At 28.4% G+C, this 18,781-nt stretch overlaps 1 protein-coding gene and 1 long non-coding RNA gene across 5 annotated transcripts; one reads left to right on the top strand and one right to left on the bottom strand.

Annotated features, from left to right (window-relative positions):
- The first annotated feature begins 6,421 nt into the window (after window positions 1-6,421).
- Window positions 6,422-13,262, top strand: LOC109796804 (putative LRR receptor-like serine/threonine-protein kinase At1g67720). Of its 4 annotated transcripts, none has more exons than XM_083071440.1 (15): window positions 6,422-6,754; window positions 7,132-7,669; window positions 8,392-8,903; window positions 9,352-9,481; window positions 9,761-9,832; window positions 9,919-9,987; window positions 10,109-10,180; window positions 10,321-10,389; window positions 10,553-10,719; window positions 10,800-11,053; window positions 11,479-11,605; window positions 11,687-11,752; window positions 11,841-12,027; window positions 12,102-12,121; window positions 12,716-12,852. In XM_083071440.1, the coding sequence occupies exons 1-14, from the start codon at window positions 6,685-6,687 to the stop codon at window positions 12,115-12,117; spliced, it is 2,349 nt and encodes a 782-aa protein (XP_082927566.1). In that variant the 5' UTR covers window positions 6,422-6,684; the 3' UTR covers window positions 12,118-12,121; window positions 12,716-12,852. The 4 variants fall into 4 exon arrangements, 3 of the variants coding, with proteins under 3 accessions (XP_082927566.1, XP_082927565.1, XP_020212203.1); XR_003805784.2 differs by lacking the exon at window positions 12,102-12,121 and adding an exon at window positions 12,122-12,404 and having other exon boundaries at window positions 6,423-6,754; XM_020356614.3 differs by lacking the exon at window positions 12,102-12,121 and adding an exon at window positions 12,122-12,254 and having other exon boundaries at window positions 6,426-6,754; window positions 12,716-13,262.
- On the bottom strand, window positions 11,331-12,790 carry LOC145955927 (uncharacterized). Its single transcript, XR_014432697.1, has 2 exons — window positions 12,652-12,790; window positions 11,331-12,113 (listed from the first exon to the last, which is right to left on the bottom strand). It is a non-coding gene; the product is annotated as an uncharacterized LOC145955927 (long non-coding RNA).
- Window positions 13,263-18,781: the final 5,519 nt, after the last annotated feature.

Here is an 18,781-nt window from a genome sequence, read left to right as displayed (position 1 = left end):
ATATATATATAAAGCTACAAACTTATTCCTAAGAGTAATTAAGATGATATATACACAATTATTTTACATACTTTTGTTTAATTAATCATGTTAAATAATAAGGTAATGTTACTTTACCACATGTAAAAATTGATCGATGTTTTAAACTACACTTTTTGGTATTTTCTTTATTCTTATATTGCATACAAATGTCTATTTTTTTTTATAGATGTTAAATTAATTAATATATTTACTTCCGCATAAGTGTTTGATTCATGGTAGAAGTGTGAAAGCCTATAGTGTTTATGTTTTATTTAAGATGCTTCATATTATCATTGGAAATAATGACTTCTACACCTTTGTTTTATATTGTGTCGAATATTTTTAAATTGATTGATTTTTATCTAATATGGTGTAAAACACAAACATGGCCTTATAGTTTTTACCGGCTGACATCAAATTATTGATTGCGCAATTCTTTCCCTTCACAACAAGTTTTGATTCCAAAAAATTCGAAGAAAAATTATACATATATCTTGGTCATAGACAATAAATTAACCAAAACAAAAAAGAATTTCCATCTGAAGCATAAGTCTTAAGGATGCTATATTGTTCTCATAAAATATAGGCATAAAACTTGGCTATTATTTCTCCTTATCACTTTCAAGAAGCTTTTAAAAGAGTAATACAACACACAATGAGAATCCTCTAGTTGGATTGATGAAACTATACTTTCATTGTTCACTTTGTATCCCACCTAGTTTCTTTTCATGTGTGTACTGGTAAATCACATGATTTTTGAATTTCTAGGACCAAAGCATGTTGTGGAGCGAAAAAAAAAATGCCAATCACTAATTTGTCACCAACCAATCAAATCCATAAAGTTGTGTTTGTGTATTGTATTTAGGGGTGACAATGAACCGAACTTGTAACATTGTGAATTTTATTAATAATTGTTGATTTTATTGATTTAATTGATTGTATGTTTAGTTGTTTAATTATTGTAAAACTCTAAAGATTAAATAATTCTTATGAGTTTAGTTGTTTAGAAATTATTTTGAGTTGAGATAAAAGTTGACCAAGTTAAGGGGGAATGTATATAAGGTTTTTCATAAAATATAAATTTCATAAGTTTATTTCTTAAGAAAATTTGGGAGAAGTTAGAGAGACGAGCTCTGGAGCTAGATAGACTTCTTTCCTCTTGTTAATTTTGTAGAGAGTGTAGATTGCTTCCTCTGAGTAAGATTGAGTAGTCGTGTAGAGATTCAAAGCTTCGAAAACTAAGAATCAAAGACCTCAGAGTTATTGTATGGAGTTCCCCAAAGGATCCCATTATTTTCTTCTACCTATATTCTAGGTGATTTGAGGTAAGGGAAGCTTGCATATTAAATTATAGTTGTATTCTATGTGTTCATTGTAACTTGAATCTCATTTCTTGTGGTTGTGTTGCTGATTTGAAGAAGAGATATATCTTGGTTTCGGATTTTGTTAGTTTTTGAAAAAGTTAAGAAGAAAATCATGATATGAGTTATTGGTTGGTTACATGTTGAAATTTTTGAAATATATAAGTTAATTATGATGTATAGTTGTGTTTTCTTATGTTGCATGTTGTTTTGGACTAAGTTTCAGGTGATGGGAGCTAAAATTGTGATTCTACCAAATGCATAAATCACAATCACGTTGGGCACAACTTCATAATGTCGAGCATGATGTAGGTTAAAGGTTCTCTGTCTCATTGATGTTGACCATGTGATTGGTAGATGGGAGCTCTTTGTCTTGATTATGTCAAATATAGGTTGAAAGGCATCAGGCATTATTGCCTTTAGAGCTTTCTATCTTGGTGACACCGAACCCTAATTGAGTGGTGCCAAGCATGATCAAAGCAATAACTTTATGCTTGGACAATAGCAAGCCTAGGTTTTGTAGCGTTGGGTGTGGGTCAAGTAGAGACTCTTTGCCTAAATGACATTAGGCATTAGTTTTACGAGTTAAGCATGGTGTACACAGTGACTCTTTGTCTCATTCACGCCCGATGCAAGTGATATGGCGCTAGCTAATTTCATATAGATTTAGTTATGCATGTTAAGGTCGTGGTAGACTCACACCTTAGTTATTCTATCCTTAATAAGAATATTGGACTTTTCTAGTCTAAGTGACGAAATCCAAGAAATCATGTTGTATTATGGATTTGATATTTTAATTTGTTGTTGATTTAGCAAGCCCAAAAAGATCACATTATTAAGTTGGTTCGGTAGGGTTAAACCATTTAGACTGTTCACCACATTGTAAGATATCTCTTGATTGAAATGTGTAACAATACATTATGTTACTGTGTTGATATGTTGATAAGTAAATTGTGTTAAAAGTTGATATGTGTTGTTATGTTGCAGTTATTGTGTTGATCACATGTTGTGTTGTAAAGTTGTATTCATGATAAATTATGTGCTAAGTTGATAGGTTTTAATAAGTTAGGCATTAGGTCATTCTTTAAGATGAAATGATTTATTTGTTGTGGTGTTGTTATGTTGGGGTGATGATTTAGTTGTACATTCTTATGTTGTATGTTATTTTTCTATCTTTAAGCTTATCATTGCAATTTTTTGTTGTTAGATTGCGATGATCATATTTATATGAAAGCAAAGTAGGATTAGGCTGGAAGATAACTGATAGAGTGTCATGTGAAGATGATGTTTCTTTTGTTGGAGGCTACTTGTTGTAACTAGTATAAATTAGTCGCTTGACCGATATATATATATATATATATACACACACACACACACACATATGAGGAGCGATTCATCTACTTTGAAAGTAAGTTTACCTAGATTTACTTTACTCAATAACTCAAGTTCTTTATCAAATTTTCACAATTCAATCGTTAAATTAAAAGTTCTTAATATAGATGAAGTTTATAAATTTTAAAAAAATTGAAAACTATTTGATATTTCATTTCATTATCAACAAATACTTTTTTTATTTATCCGTCAATTTGAACTAATGCAACTAAGTATCAAATAGTTTTCAAATTTTTAAAAATTTTGTAAACTTGATCTATGCTTTAAGAATTTATAATTTAATGATTGGACTATTAAATCTTGTTGTAAAACATGCATTATTGAGTAAAATAAATCTAAATAAACTTACTCTTAAAATAAGTAATCTAAGAATGAGTGGTATATATATATATATATATATATATATATATATATATATATATATATATATATATATATATATATATATATATTGTATATCTATGGACTATTTGCATGTTAACCCTGAGTGAATATATTTATGTTTTTCACTACTTAATTGTTGAGTTGTAAAATATAGGAACCTATCATATCATTATAGAACCAACTTGAAAATAATTCAAAATTTGATTCAATAGTTAACTCGTCAAGCTTGATTCATGAACCAAATAAGTTGAACTTAAGCTAAAAGATTGAACTCAATAAATAAATAGTCAAACTTGAGTGATGTATAATTTGACTCATTCGGTTCATGAATATAATCGATATGTAAATATATAATTTATATAATTAACTTTCTATTTAATTTTAGGTTATTAAATTTGAAAGAAATTTCAAACCTTAGTTATAAATTATTATTATTATTATTAATAAAAAGTGATCACTTTTGAATTTCATAGTTTAGAATTGAGTTTTCTATTATTTTATACGAGGTGAAGTAGTTTTAATTTATACAAACTTTATTTGTAATTTTTTTTTTTAGATTGTACCAATCTTGCAAAGTTAATTAAAATAAATTATGTTTTATCTTAAAAAAAATAAACAATCATTTTATTTAAAATCTATTATTAAATTAAGATTTTAAAATATATAATATTAAAAAAAATGAGTCTTGATTCATATGATTTAAATATAAGCTAACGATCTACTAATAAGCTTGAATCGAGTTGAATTCGAGTTATAAAAAAAATTCATATCAAACTCAAATCAAACTAAAAACTAAACCAAATATTATCAAGTCAAGTCCAATTAAACTAAACTAAACTCAACTTATTCATTTCTAACACTACTAAAATTATAAATAACAGCTAATCAATTTACAAACATTGAACACATTATGAAACAAAGATACATGCGTCATTAAGTAAATATACTGAATCAACTTATATGCATAAATCAAGAACACACGCAGGAGTAACTGTATGATTTAGTTTAACATCTATCAAAAAGTAAGTCATATTTATGCTATATAAGATTTTAATATTATTTTTTTTACCAAAAGTGCCATTAAAAATATTAATTTTTACATTTTGTTTGTCATATATTTTGTGCTTTATTCTATTTTAAAATTTAAAATAAAACTCGTGCTTTATACTATGTCATGATTCTTTTTTATTTGAGTTATATTATCTATAAATTTTATATAATATTTTCAATAACATTAACTTTTTTTTATTTCCAATCTCGATTACTATCTGCATCAATTATTTTATCACGCGCTTTTCTTTTTCTTCTTTCCAATTTCTCTTTTTGTTTTACAAATTTTATATGGAAAAAGTATATAAATCCAACAGTGTTTTGTACTTGTCTCTTGTAGGTCACGGGAGAGTTTTTGTAAAAAGGAAAAAAAAACGATTGATTATTTTTTTAACTATTTTAGATGAGTTCACAACGAATAAGAAAAAAGTTAGTGTGTATATAAACTTTATGAAAGTTTCGTTATTCTGATTTTATTCGTCTCAACGAAGATAGAAAAAAAAAATGGATTCTGTTTGTCCACTTCTATATGAATAGGTAGGCATCTCTTTCAACTGTGCATGGAATTTGTTTTTCCATATTGTGCCATTGTGATCTGAGCCTAATCCTATGTTTGGTTTAAAGAAATGAAAGTAAGAGAAGAAACAAAAGTTTCAAATGTAAATTAAAGTTTTTTTTTTTGTTTAAAAGATAACTCTTTTTCTCCTATTTTTTTTAGTTGTTGAGAATATTCGTCAATTCAAATAGACTAATTTATTGAAGTACACGAAATTATTTAAAAATTATCTAACAAATGTTTTGCTCTATACATAAATGTTGATATCAAACTCTAATCACATCCTTACGAAGTACTTTTTCTAATTCATAATATTTTATGTTAAACTTTCTCTTTTATTTTAAAAAATTATATTTTACATATTTTAAGTAATATTAATTAATTTTTTCCTAATATATTTTTATTTAACAATTTTTATTTCTACTCTATAATTGTTTTTGTTAAAGATATTTAATAAGAAAATTTTATACTTAACATACTAGTATTAAACATTTTTTAAAGATATGCAAAATTCTTAAACATAAAAAATTATGGTCTATAGATAATATAATTATCTATCACCATATATATATATATATATATATATATATATATATATATATATATATATATATATATCATTTATTGAAAACAAAACAATTTTGTTCGAGTTAATATAAATCTTACGAGCATCAAAATTATCTCTTTTGATACTTAAATGTAAGTGTATATCTAATACTCAAAATTCATTTGATTCATTAAAAATCATAATTGAACACGACAAATATAATTATTCTGCATTTAATTTACAAAAGAGAAAAAGAACAAGATTAAATAAACTATCTATTCCTATGTTATTCTTTTTCTCTTGTAGCTTAATGTGTGTCAAATTCATCCTCAAACTTTAGATATAAAATCAGGTTAAACCAACTCATACCGGTTGTTTTACATTCCTGCAAGTTAAGCTATTAATTTTCTAACCAGATAGAAGTAGTGCAAACATTATTATTTTTATTTTCCTCTTTATATTTTTTCCTTGCCGACCAAAGTTAGAATTTGATGCTACTTGCAGGGGAAAACATGAAGAAGGATAGTTGTATTTGAAGGACCATCGAATTTATTGCATCGAGATTAGAGAGGGGACCTCACACTTCCACAGCCTATAGGTGTTTAGGCCGCACAATATCTGAGCACTTTTTAAAGTTTCAAAAAGCAGAAAGACAACATGGTCTAAAGTTGCACCATTCATAATAAAATTATATATGATGCCCTCTGCAAAAGAACTAATTATTAATAACCCTTACATTCTAATCATGCACATATTTTCCATGTTTTGGCTTTGGCCACTACTTGTGGGACGTTTAAGGTTGTGTCTAACACAATTTTCACACCAGATAGCATTAACATATATCATCATCTACCAACTTATGTCAATATATTAAAAGGGACGTTTCAAATTCAGTCCAAAATATTGGTACTAATACTTAATAACAAAGAAAAGAGGTGCATCTGTGCATGCAGTATTGTTGATACAACCTGTTTAGCAACCCGACATTGTACCTGTTCATGTTGTCGTATAGCCACAAGACAGCTTATTGTAGGTTCTTCTAGTGAAAACAAAATTGTGGACTAGGATATTAATTTCCTCATTTCTTCTTAGAATGACTGATTGAGTTTGTGCCTTGTTTGTCACTCTTTTTTATGAGGGAAAGAGAAAAGGAAAAGGAGAACACCAAGTCATATTTTCTTAAAGAAAAAGAAGATTCCAACATCTGATAAAGATACAACAAACGTGAACGAACAATCAACAGACCCATCAATCAAAAAAGCTAAAGTTAAGTGGGAGAAAGCTGGTTGAGATGCTGAACTCAAACAAGCCGTTAATTTTATTCATCACCCAATTTTCTTGATGCAAATTAGTAGTTTCTCTTCCTCTTTTCAATGGGTTTATGTTCTCCTTTTCTTGTTACACTTCTTCTGCTAACATCATATGCGCTTTGTCAACTTGAAGGTATGTTTCCTTTAGTAGACAACAACTCAAGCAGTTAGTTCTTTCAGTTTCAGTTCAATTAATCATGCATCACAAAACTTTAACTCTTTTTTATCAACACAAAATTCCTTAGTAGAATATGTTTATTTTGCGAAATATCATGTCATTTTATGATAGAAAGAATAGAATAGAAGACAAAACTTAGATGCAACTCTTCAGATATTTTTAATTTTATTGTCCAATTAGAATTGAAGTTTAATCGTGGTAATTTGTTTAAAGAAATCTTGTATTAAAGATCATTTACCAAAGTGATATTTCAATACTGATTGAATATCAACACCAGAAACTCCAATTTTGATCGGCTCTAAAAGTGAGATAGTAATTGATTTGGGATGCAGAATTTATCAGTATTGACTGTGGAGGGACAAGTAACTACACGGATAAGAGCACAGGGCTTGCATGGATATCGGACTCTGGGATTATGAAACATGGCAAGCCAGTGGAGGTACAAAATCCTAGTGGAAACAAGGTTCAGTATCAGAGACGCAGAGACTTTCCTATAGACAACAGAAAATACTGTTATACACTTGGCACTGAGGAGAGAAGAAGGTATCTAGTGAGAGCAACGTTTCAGTATGGTAGCTTGGATGATGGAGACACATATCCTCAGTTTCAGCTCTATTTGGATGCAACAAAATGGGCTACTGTGTCAATATATGATGCCTCAAGAATTTATGTGAAGGAAATGATCTTCAGGGCACCCTCAAACTCTGTTGATGTTTGCATGTGCTGTGCCACCACTGGCTCTCCCTTCATATCTACCCTTGAGCTGAGGCCCTTGAATCTTTCTATGTATGCCACAGATTTTGAGGGCAGTTTCTTCTTGAAAGTGGCTGCAAGAATTAACTTTGGTGCTCCAAGTGAGGATGCTGTCAGGTCTGGTACTCTCCCTCATATAGAATTTTCTTTTCTACTTCTGAAGATTTTGGCTTTTGAAGCACCGAATACATCTATAGAACACCGTGTTGGTGCATCAAACAGGTTTCGGACATCATATTTGTGAGACATACCTTAACACACATTTGATATCTCTCCACCATGTTACAAATAATTTTTTTTTTGTTGTTTGAACACTTCTCTAACACATTTTTAACACTTTTCCGACTCGTCTTAAATATGAGCTAAGAGAGTAATTTAAAACCTACTCTTAGTGAAACACTTATCTAACATTCTTATTATAAAAATTGAAAGGTCAATTATTTTATAAATATTATAAGACTCGTAACATTATTTTTATCAATTTTATCTACGATGAAACTCATATTTGTAAGAATTACTCATTGTTTTAATTTTAAAAAGATATAGTTCATTTTCTAAAAGTCATTATCATATAAAAATTATAAAGCTTATATAGATTCCTGTCCATGTCCATGTCCTATTTTTTAGACATTAGCCATGTCTTCGATGTCCATATTGGAGTTGGAGCTTCATAGATTTTGGCACAAAGTGGGGTGTTTCAAATATTTGACATGAGAGAACAAAAACCAAATACAAGCTATATTTAAAATTTTGCTTCATTGCTAGCTTGACTGGGAAAAAAGAGATTCAATATATTTGGTGTCATCAGCTTGATTTGTTTATTAACAAATATTTATCAGGTATCCAGATGACCCATATGATAGAATTTGGGAGTCTGATCTTGTTAAAAGACAAAATTATCTTGTTGGGGTGGCACCAGGCACCGAAAGAATTAACACAACAAAGAAAATAGAAATAAAGACAAGGGAATACCCACCTGTTAAAGTGATGCAAACTGCAGTTGTTGGCACAAAAGGGTTGATTAGCTATAGACTAAACCTGGAAGACTTCCCTGGCAATGCTAGAGCTTATGCATATTTGGCAGAGATTGAAGATCTTCCCAAGAATGAGACTAGAAAATTCAAGTTGGAGCAACCTTACATAGCTGACTATAGCAATGCAGTGGTGAACATAGCTGAGAATGCCAATGGGAGCTACACTCTTTATGAACCAAGTTACATGAATGTGAGTCTGGAATTTGTGCTTTCATTTTCCTTTGTTAAGACCCGGGATTCCACTCGAGGACCTCTTCTTAATGCAATGGAAATAAGCAAATATGTGCAAATTGCTTCAAAGACTGACAAGCAAGATTGTAAGTTCTTAACATTAGTTTACATTTGGGAAAATTGATCTTTTACTACATGTCCAAAATAGCTTATTTCGAAGGGTAATTGTATCAAAGATCAAATTACTTGAGTTTGATGTGGTAAACACCCAAATTGCTCCCTAAATTTGAAAATGGTTGTCATATTAATCCTTGAAATTACGAAATTGTAAAATAAGTTCCTAAAAGTGCAAGCTAACAATCATATTAGTCCACATCTATAAAAAAAAGTGTGACTAAAGTGATAATATTTATATATATTCAGGGATCAAAATGACAGTAAGTAATTAAATTTAAAATTTGTTCGACAATTTCTTAGTTTCAAGAATCAATATAATAGTACATTACAAATTCAGGAACCAAACTGGATATTTACTTGAGTTTGATCACTATCTTTCAACAATTGCATGCAGCTAACCATACTTTCGTTTTACAGCAAATTTTGTGAATGTATTTCGCTTCTTATCCACTGAAAGTGTCCTGAAGAATGAAGGTGATCCTTGTGTTCCAACTCCCTGGGAATGGGTGAATTGTAGTACAGCTACACCTCCAAGAATCACAAAGATGTAACATCTTCATAACTTTTTGTTTACACTTCTGTTTTATGCTATTGCTAACTATCTAGCCCAGTGAATTGTCATTCTGTAAACGAGTCATCTCTGACATTATGCATACAAGAATGTTTTATTCCAAAAGTTGGTATTATAGAATTCTACATACTGTGGTAATAATATATTTGTAGAAACAATTAGGCAGAAGCGTGGAAAATTATTATAAAATATTTATATTGTTCACACACTTTTTGCTATAGAAAATATTACTAATTGTGATATGTTGTATGATAGAAACTTGTCAAGAAGGAATATGAAGGGTGAAATACCACGGGAGCTCAACAACATGGAAGCATTGACAGAACTGTAAGTCAATCACCTTAAAAAATAACTGTTTTTCTTCTTCTGCAAATATGGTTTCTTTTGTAATTCATTATTATTTTCTTAATTAGGTGGTTAGATGGCAACTTGCTTACAGGACAACTTCCTGACATGAGCAATCTTATCAATCTAAAGATTGTGTAAGTTATTTAGTTTCACACACACCCTTTTATGGAAGGGTTGGGGTGGAATCAATATTTTGGAAAACACTATTCTATGTTACTTTTCCTTATTTTCATTTATTCAACTAATGACATGCAGGCATCTAGAGAACAACAAGTTGACTGGTCCATTACCATCTTACTTGGGTAGTTTGCCAAGTTTACAAGCATTGTATGTAGCACTTAATCATCTATGTTTATCATCTCTACTTTGAGAACTTGAACTTGAAGCATTTTCCTTGTTAACCCCGACTTTAACATGTTACCCCTCAGATATTTACGAATAATGCAGCATATGTGAATCTATGACAGGTTCATACAGAATAACTCGTTTAGTGGGGAAATACCATCAGGATTACTGTCAGGAAAAATAATTTTCAAGTAAGTATCTTCAACTAAACCAATTTTTCTATTGTTAGGTCAATTTATGTGGAAATGCCAAAGACTTGATTGAATCAACTTCGGTGTGAATATAATAGGACTAGAATCGTTTTGATTAGTTTAGTACCTAGACTGAAGTAACATAAATTATTTTATCTTCCAGCTTTGATGATAATCCTGAACTACATAAAGGGAACAAGAAGCATTTTCATTTGATGCTAGGAATTTCTGTTGGAGTACTAGTGGTTCTATTAATATTGTTCTTAACAAGTTTGGTGCTATTGCTTAATCTGCGGAGAAAGGCATCTCAGCAGAAACGTGACGAGAAGGGTTAGTCCACCAAGTCAAATTTGTACTTCTAAATTAACAATTAAGAAATTCTACCATCAAAACATTCTTGTGCCTTGCAGGTGTATCTGGACGCAGCAGCACTAGACCTTTAACTGGATACTCATTTGGTCGGGGTGGGAATTTAATGGACGAAGGTACTGCTTACTATATTACTCTCTCAGAGTTGAAAGAAGCTACTAATGATTTTTCAAGGAACATTGGAAAAGGAAGTTTTGGATCCGTCTACTATGGAAAAATGAAAGATGGAAAAGAGGTGGCAGTTAAGACTATGACTGATCCATCCAGCTATGGGAACCAGCAATTTGTAAATGAGGTAGCGTTTCCATATTTGGGTCCTGACTGAGAATTTGTTCTGTATAATCAATCTATTAGTGTCCTATTAAAAGTCGTTAATACAAGTGATTCGGTTTGTGTTCTTTAACTAAGGATCAGGGTCTGATTCCTAACTTAAATATAGAGTCATGACTGAAAGTACTACTTTATTTTTTAGTGAGGTCAACCGAGCGGGAAGAAATTATACCTCCTGGTTATATAAAATAAATAAATTAATAAAAGTTTATTAGTGTCCTACTATAGATTTTTAGCTGCAGTTCAATCAAAAGGATTCTAGTCCTTGAATTTCATTAGCATAACATTTTGAGTATTAGAGATACAATAATATCAATGCTGAAGCAGCTTAGGAAGTTGAAACTATGAAACCTTGATTCCAGCTCATTGACTTTAGAGTCACAATTGCAGGTAGCCCTCTTATCAAGAATTCATCACAGAAACTTGGTTCCTCTAATTGGATATTGTGAAGAAGAATATCAGCATATTCTGGTTTATGAGTACATGCACAATGGCACTTTAAGGGAGTACATTCATGGTCTAAATCCACACCTTTGTGTTCATTTATTTACCTAGTTGTAAAAATTGTGTCATGATATAAATTCTAATGTTTTGACAGAATGTTCAAATCAGAAGCAATTAGATTGGTTAGCTCGCCTTCGAATTGCAGAAGATGCAGCCAAAGGTTGATTCATGCCTAGCTTCTTGGTCCAAATTAGTTGTAGCATTTCGCTTCCAACTTAACAGTGAGGAGCAATTTTCTATTTCTGCAGGTCTTGAATACTTGCACACAGGATGCAATCCTAGTATCATTCACCGTGACGTGAAGACAAGTAATATTCTCCTAGATATCAATATGAGAGCAAAAGTGTCAGATTTTGGACTCTCAAGGTTAGCTGAGGAAGATTTAACTCACATATCAAGTGTTGCAAGGGGAACTGTAGGTTACCTGGATCCTGAGTAAGCCATGATTCTCATGTGTCTATGAACTATGATAATCAAAATATCATTTCTCCTTAACACCTTGAACTCAGGTTTTGCCCCTCCTGAACAGGTACTATGCAAATCAGCAATTGACTGAAAAAAGTGATGTATACAGTTTTGGAGTTGTTCTGCTGGAATTGATATCAGGAAAAAAGCCTGTATCATCAGAAGACTATGGTCCCGAAATGAATATTGTTCACTGGGTATCTTAGCCTTTTCTCAACAACCCAAAGTTGGAAAAATAGCATCAGCAAAGTTTGCCAAACCAGAAGCTAAAACAACATGAACATGTGCAACAATAGCAGCAATTAATTTCAGCTAAAATCTAGTCCCTAAGTTAAAAAGAAAAATTGGTACCTTAAAGTGTTTCTCTTAATTAAACCAAAGATCCTTCCATCACTGTTTTTATTCTAACCGTGTTAATTTTAGTTGATATAACATCTCTCACAGTTTGTTACGTGTTACTAAGTTAACCAAGTTATTATGATAAATTGATACACAGTAAATATTTTGGAACTTAGTAGATCAAAATTGAAACAAAAAATAAGATGAGAGACCAAAATACAATTTAGCCATTAATTTTACTTGGAATGTATGTACCTCTTAGAAATTTTGTTGCATACTTTGATGCCAATCCCACATGCAAAGTTTACATGTTTTGCAGGCAAGATCCTTAATTCGTAAAGGAGATGTGGAAAGCATCATGGATCCTTCTCTTGTTGGGAATGTAAAAACTGAGTCAGTTTGGAGGGTTGCTGAAATTGCCATGCAATGTGTAGAACAACGTGGTGCTTCTAGGCCAAGGATGCAAGAGGTCATTTTGGCTATACAAGAAGCTTCCAACATTGAAAAGGGGACAGAAAGTCAACTGAAGTTATCATCTTCAAGTGGTTCAAAGCCACAGTCTTCACGTAAGACTTTACTTGCAAGCTTTCTTGAAATTGAAAGTCCTGACTTGTCAAATAGTTGCCTCCCCTCAGCCAGATAATTTTTCTTTTCTTTTTTCATAGCAAAGTGGGTTTTGTATATTGCTTATCATTGTTTCCTTTTGCATTTTGTCCATTATCATAACACTAATATGTTAATACCAGTGACACTCACTGACTAGTGACGATATATACCTTCAAATCTTAGAACCGACCAACAAAACTGTAATATTCTTACTCTGTGTTTGAATACTTGCTGGAATTAACTAGTTATTTTGATTTTAATGATTTTTTTAAATATACAGATAATTTTAAAATAATTCAAAACGTGTATAAATTAATGAATATGTATGGATGGAAACTAATAAATTATAAGCTTAATTGCATTTTTGACCCCTCAAGTATTGCAATTGTGCAGTTTTGATTCTCAAGATTTTAATTAGGTAATTTTAAGTCCCTAAAGAATTGTAATTGTGCGATTTTGGTTCTTCAATTCTTAATTGAACAATTTTAATCCCTCGAATATCATAATAGTGCGATTTTAGTCTCTCTCAAAAAATTTAATAATTTTAATATATATATATATATAATGTTTTAAAATTAAACAATTATTTATCTATTCAAATTAACGTATATTATAATTTTTGATATTATATCAAATGATATATATTTATTTTTATTAAATAAATAAAATTTAAATATTATTATTTTTATAATATTATTGATAAATTAATATTAATAATATTATTAGTATATTTATAGATAAACTAATAATTTGATAAATATAACTTGTTATATATTAATATACTTTTACAAAAATATAAGTATATTAATTAGAAATATATATCTGATCTTATATATTTATATTTTTGTAAAAGTATATTAATATATATTAAGTTATTTTTATTAAATTATTAGTTTATCTATAAATATAGTAAAAATATTATTGATATTAATTTATTAGTAATATTAAAATATTAATAATATATAAATTTTATTTATTTAATAATAATAAATATATATCATTTGATACATTAACAAAAATTATAATATACGTTAATTTAAATAAGCAAATAATTATATAGTTCTAAAACATTATATATATTAAAATTTTAAAATTATTAAATTTTTAATGAAAAAGACTAAAATTGCACAATTATAATATTTGAGGGACTAAAATTGTTCAGTTAAAAATTGAGGGACTAAAATTGTACAACTGTAATCTTTTAAGGACTAAAATTACTCAATTAAAATCTTAGGATCAAAATTGCACAATTACAATACTTGAGGGATAAAAACACAATTAAGCCTAAATTATATATATATATATATATATATATATGAGAAAATTTATTATGAGAGATGGGAAGGTTAAAATATAACCCTTAGATTAATCAAGTGAAAGAAAATTTAGGGTTTAATCAAGTGAGGGGAAATTAATCTAAATGTTATATTTTAATATTTTCATCTCTCGTAATAAATTTTCTCTCTCTTAATATATTCTCTATATATATATATAACTAAGAGCATCTTCAATAAGAGTTGCTTAATACTCTAATAAATTGGTACAGCAGTTATCGTGGAAAGTAGAATTTATTCTTGATCAGGACTGTCAGAGGACACATGGATATTCCCTTTAAGCAACCTTACTACACTAGTAATAATACTTAGGCAAAATTAGATTTGATCTCAAATTTTAACTAATGAAAAAAAAAAATTTACTTAACCAATTGTACTATCACATGCCTAATATAATTTAATGGATCTAATTACATTTAATAATAAATTAAATTATTCATATTAATGTTATTTATTATGTATTTTTGATAGTTACATATTAATTTAATAAATTTGATTTTAGGTTGTAACATTAAATATTATATTACTACTTGTGCTTAATTTTTTAAAATCAGTTACATTAAAATGCATTTCAAGAATGACAGTAGTTAAAAATAATATTTTGATAACTATGTAGTCAAATTTAAAATGATTCATAACATTATTTTAATTAATAATTACATAAGAAAATATATTTTTGTATAAATATTAATATACTTTTTTTAATTTATTTGTTAAGATACATATAAAGAAAACTTAACAAACATTAGCTACTAATTGATACTTCAACTTTATCATAGTTTTTTCATCGATTACAATTAAACTTAATGGTCTAATTTTATTCAAGAACAAATTAAATTGCTTGCGTTAATATTAGTTTTATAATTAAATGCTAATTTTGATATAAAATAGTAATATATTATTTATTATACCAATTTATAATTAAATACTAATTAAATATTTTTTTTAAGTTTTAGTATTAAATATTATATTGTAACAAAATAAGTTTTTGTTAATTATTGTTTTGATATGAATTAATTATGTGTTGTGGTGTGGTGTTTTGAGATGTGATTGAGAGATATTGAGAATTAAGGAATTTCGAGGGTTAAGAAATTCCGAAAGAGTTTTTAGATGTTTTAGAGAATTTTTTTAAACATAGGTTCAATTTGACCTTAAAAACATATAAGATTTCTTTTGAGATTAGAGTCTCATAAGCTCATTTCTCAGAAAAATTTAGAGAAATAAGTTAAAGAGAAATACTCTAAAGTCTATGAGTTTCTCTTCATCTTTAAACTTTCTCTTAAGAAGGTGATTATTTCTCCATAGCATTGATTGATGTGTTTATTGATTTAGGTAAGTAGAATTGTTAATCAAGATTATTGAGTCGTGAGGAGTTTTCCAAAGAGGCTAATAAACATTTTCTTCTTCTTTCTTCCTCTTGGATTTCGAGATAAAGGAAGTTGGTTGTTTGATTTCCTGTTATATATGATGTTTTATTGTATTGATTCATGCGTTTAGTAACCATTGAAGTTGAATTTTAAGGTGGAAACCTTATGTTCTTGTTCTTGGTGTTCTTAATGAGGAAGAAAATATTTGATGATTTGATTGGTGTATTATTGTTACATGTCTCATTTTCTTTGATCCATGAGTTGTTTGTTATTATAGTTGGAAGACTTCAAAGTTGCATGCATGAATTATGAGGTGGGATGAGAAATTTGGAGTTGTAGGTTGAATGGTTAAGTTGCGGTTATACTTGTAAGAGAACTTTTTTTTTTTTTAGCTCATATAGAGCGAACTATGGGTGTTCATTCACTCAAATGCAAATATTGTTATATAATTATATATATATATATATATATATATATATATATGTAATTATATTTTATTATCTTCAAAAAGTAATTAGATAAAAAAAACAATTATTGTCATATTTATAATAAGATTTTAAGTAAACAAATATATTTATTAAAATTATCTTAATAAATGATAATTTTGTAAAAAATATTTATATATTTAGAAATATACCATTTTAATTTAACGTAAAAATCTTTAATTTACAGTAATTTTATATAAATATTTCTGAGTATGAAACAATTTCTTTCCTACTAAATGTCCCCTAAATTTTACCCAATTCTAATAAATTTAATTAATGAATTTATATTTAATGAGTTTATATAAAGTATAGTTTTTGACCTAATAAAATTTAACGAATTAAATTGTATTTAATGACATTGAAACAGATAATAAACTGATTTTAAACAAATAATAGCTCATAAAAAAAATATTTCCGCATAAATTATGCATGGAAGGTAATATTTGGAAATTCTCGAGTCGAGGTTTCTTTCAACTTAGCTGTTTCCAGCTCTCTCCAATCTCTCTACTTTTTCTTCATCGTTTTTCTATCATTTATCTTTTTCTTTCTTCAAACTAGAAGATGAACGTAGCATATTATTTATTTTGTGGAAAATAAAGGTGCTTTTGTTGGGTTACCTTATTTTTCGATTCATAGTAATAGTAGTGACTTGTCAATTTCTCCATGTTGGGGTCGAAACTTTTCATGATTTGAAGCTTCTAATAGTTTCATATTTTGATTACTTGAAACATTACCAACAATTCTCCTTCGTCGCTGTCTCATTATTTGATATATGATAGCTAGAAAAATCTACTTAACATATAGGCATGGTAATAGGGTGCGGAGCGGATTTTATGTTGACCACCTCCCAATATTTATTGGGGGTAAAATTTGGATACTCATCTTTGTTCGCGATGGAATTCGGATTTCTCGACCCTTGCCCCGTTCCTACTCTTTTTATTTATTTTTTATTTATTATTATTATTAAATAAATATAAGTAAATTTAAAAAATAAAAAAGTAAAATAATACAAATTTTTACATATAAATATTTTTAATTTTTATTTATATATAAATAATTTTTTAATGATATTATTAAGCAAAATAGAGGCGAATACAAGAACAAAGATAAGATAAATATTAATATCCTCGTCCCGTCTCCTCCCGCCTTTAGCCCTAATTTTATCAATAGAAAATATTTAAATTCGATAAACACAAGCTTTTTTTGTGCAAATCGAGACGAGTAGCCACAGACGGGTTAAATTGGCACGATATTATATTAAGAACGTTTATTTGAAGAAGCGTGAATATTATAACGTGTACTCATCTTTCAAATTTATTATAATATAGAATAACATAAAATATGCGTGGATTTGACTTTATTTTGATGGATTATACATCACATAAACCTAATCCGGGTACCTAGAATAAAATAATATAATAATGCAGTTCACTAGAATATTCATTGGTAACGTAGTGTTTTCTATTGAGCAGCCAACCCATGTGTATTTTACAAAAAGATCAAATAGGATAAAGACCATAGTTTTAAAAATTGGACCGGTCATCGAACCGGTTAAGGTACTGGGTCAGTGAGTCAAAGATTGAACCGGTGGGTCATTAGTTAAACCGCATGACTCGGTTTTTATTTATTTATATTAAAAAAAATTTCATATTAAATATATTTTATACTTATAAATTTTAATAAATTCATATTTTATTTTAAATTTTAATTTTTCTATCTTATAAAAAAATATTTTTATTTTTATTTTATAAAAAAATACATAAAAAATTATATGTTGAACGGTATATTAATACAAATTAAAAATATAAATAATATTTACATATATAATATGCTTGCAATTAATATCACAAAATAATATATGTAATATTTACATAGATATTATATTATTAAATATATAATTTAAAATTAATAATATACTATAAAAGTTATTTAAGTTGTATATATTACAAACAAATATATTAGAACAAGTAGTTATTGTTATATTTAATAAGACTCCTTACTTTTCCATTAAGAGATTCAATTATTATTATTATTTTTGTGATTTATGGTCCCTTAAAAAATTTTATTAAAAAAAAAAAAGTGATTGAACCGGTTTGACCCACCGGTTCACCGGTTGAACCGGAAAATTATCCAGTTCAATCCGGTTTGAAACGGGTCAACTGCATAACCGATCTAACTTAAGATTGGAACCGGCTGGACCACCGGTTCCCGGTCCAACCGATCCGACCGACCGGGTCGGTCCGGGTTTTAAAACACTGGATAAGACACATAAATATTATATATTAAAAGAAAAAGGATAGTTTGAAGATTTATTCAACTTCAAATTGTCTACAAAAGCCTCCTCCTTCTCCTTTACCTATAAAAGTGTTTTATGGACTTTTATTATTGCTATTTAAATTTAGATTAAATATATTTTTAAGTTAATGACCTAGTGGTGAGAAATAATATATATAAAGCCTTAAATTTAAATCTTACATCTTTATAATATTATTGTTTATCAATAAAAAAAAATTATAAGGTGGAACGCACAATTTGAAGAGTGAGTCGTTTATTATTTTCAAATTATTGTTGAAAGTATATTACTATATTTCAC

Source organism: Cajanus cajan, chromosome 3 (genome assembly GCF_000230855.2).
Source record: "Cajanus cajan strain Asha chromosome 3, NIPB_CcT2T_4, whole genome shotgun sequence".
Taxonomy (NCBI): Eukaryota; Viridiplantae; Streptophyta; class Magnoliopsida; order Fabales; family Fabaceae; genus Cajanus; species Cajanus cajan.
Note: the sequence above shows the minus strand (reverse complement) of the source record. Positions and strands in the feature narration are given on the sequence as shown.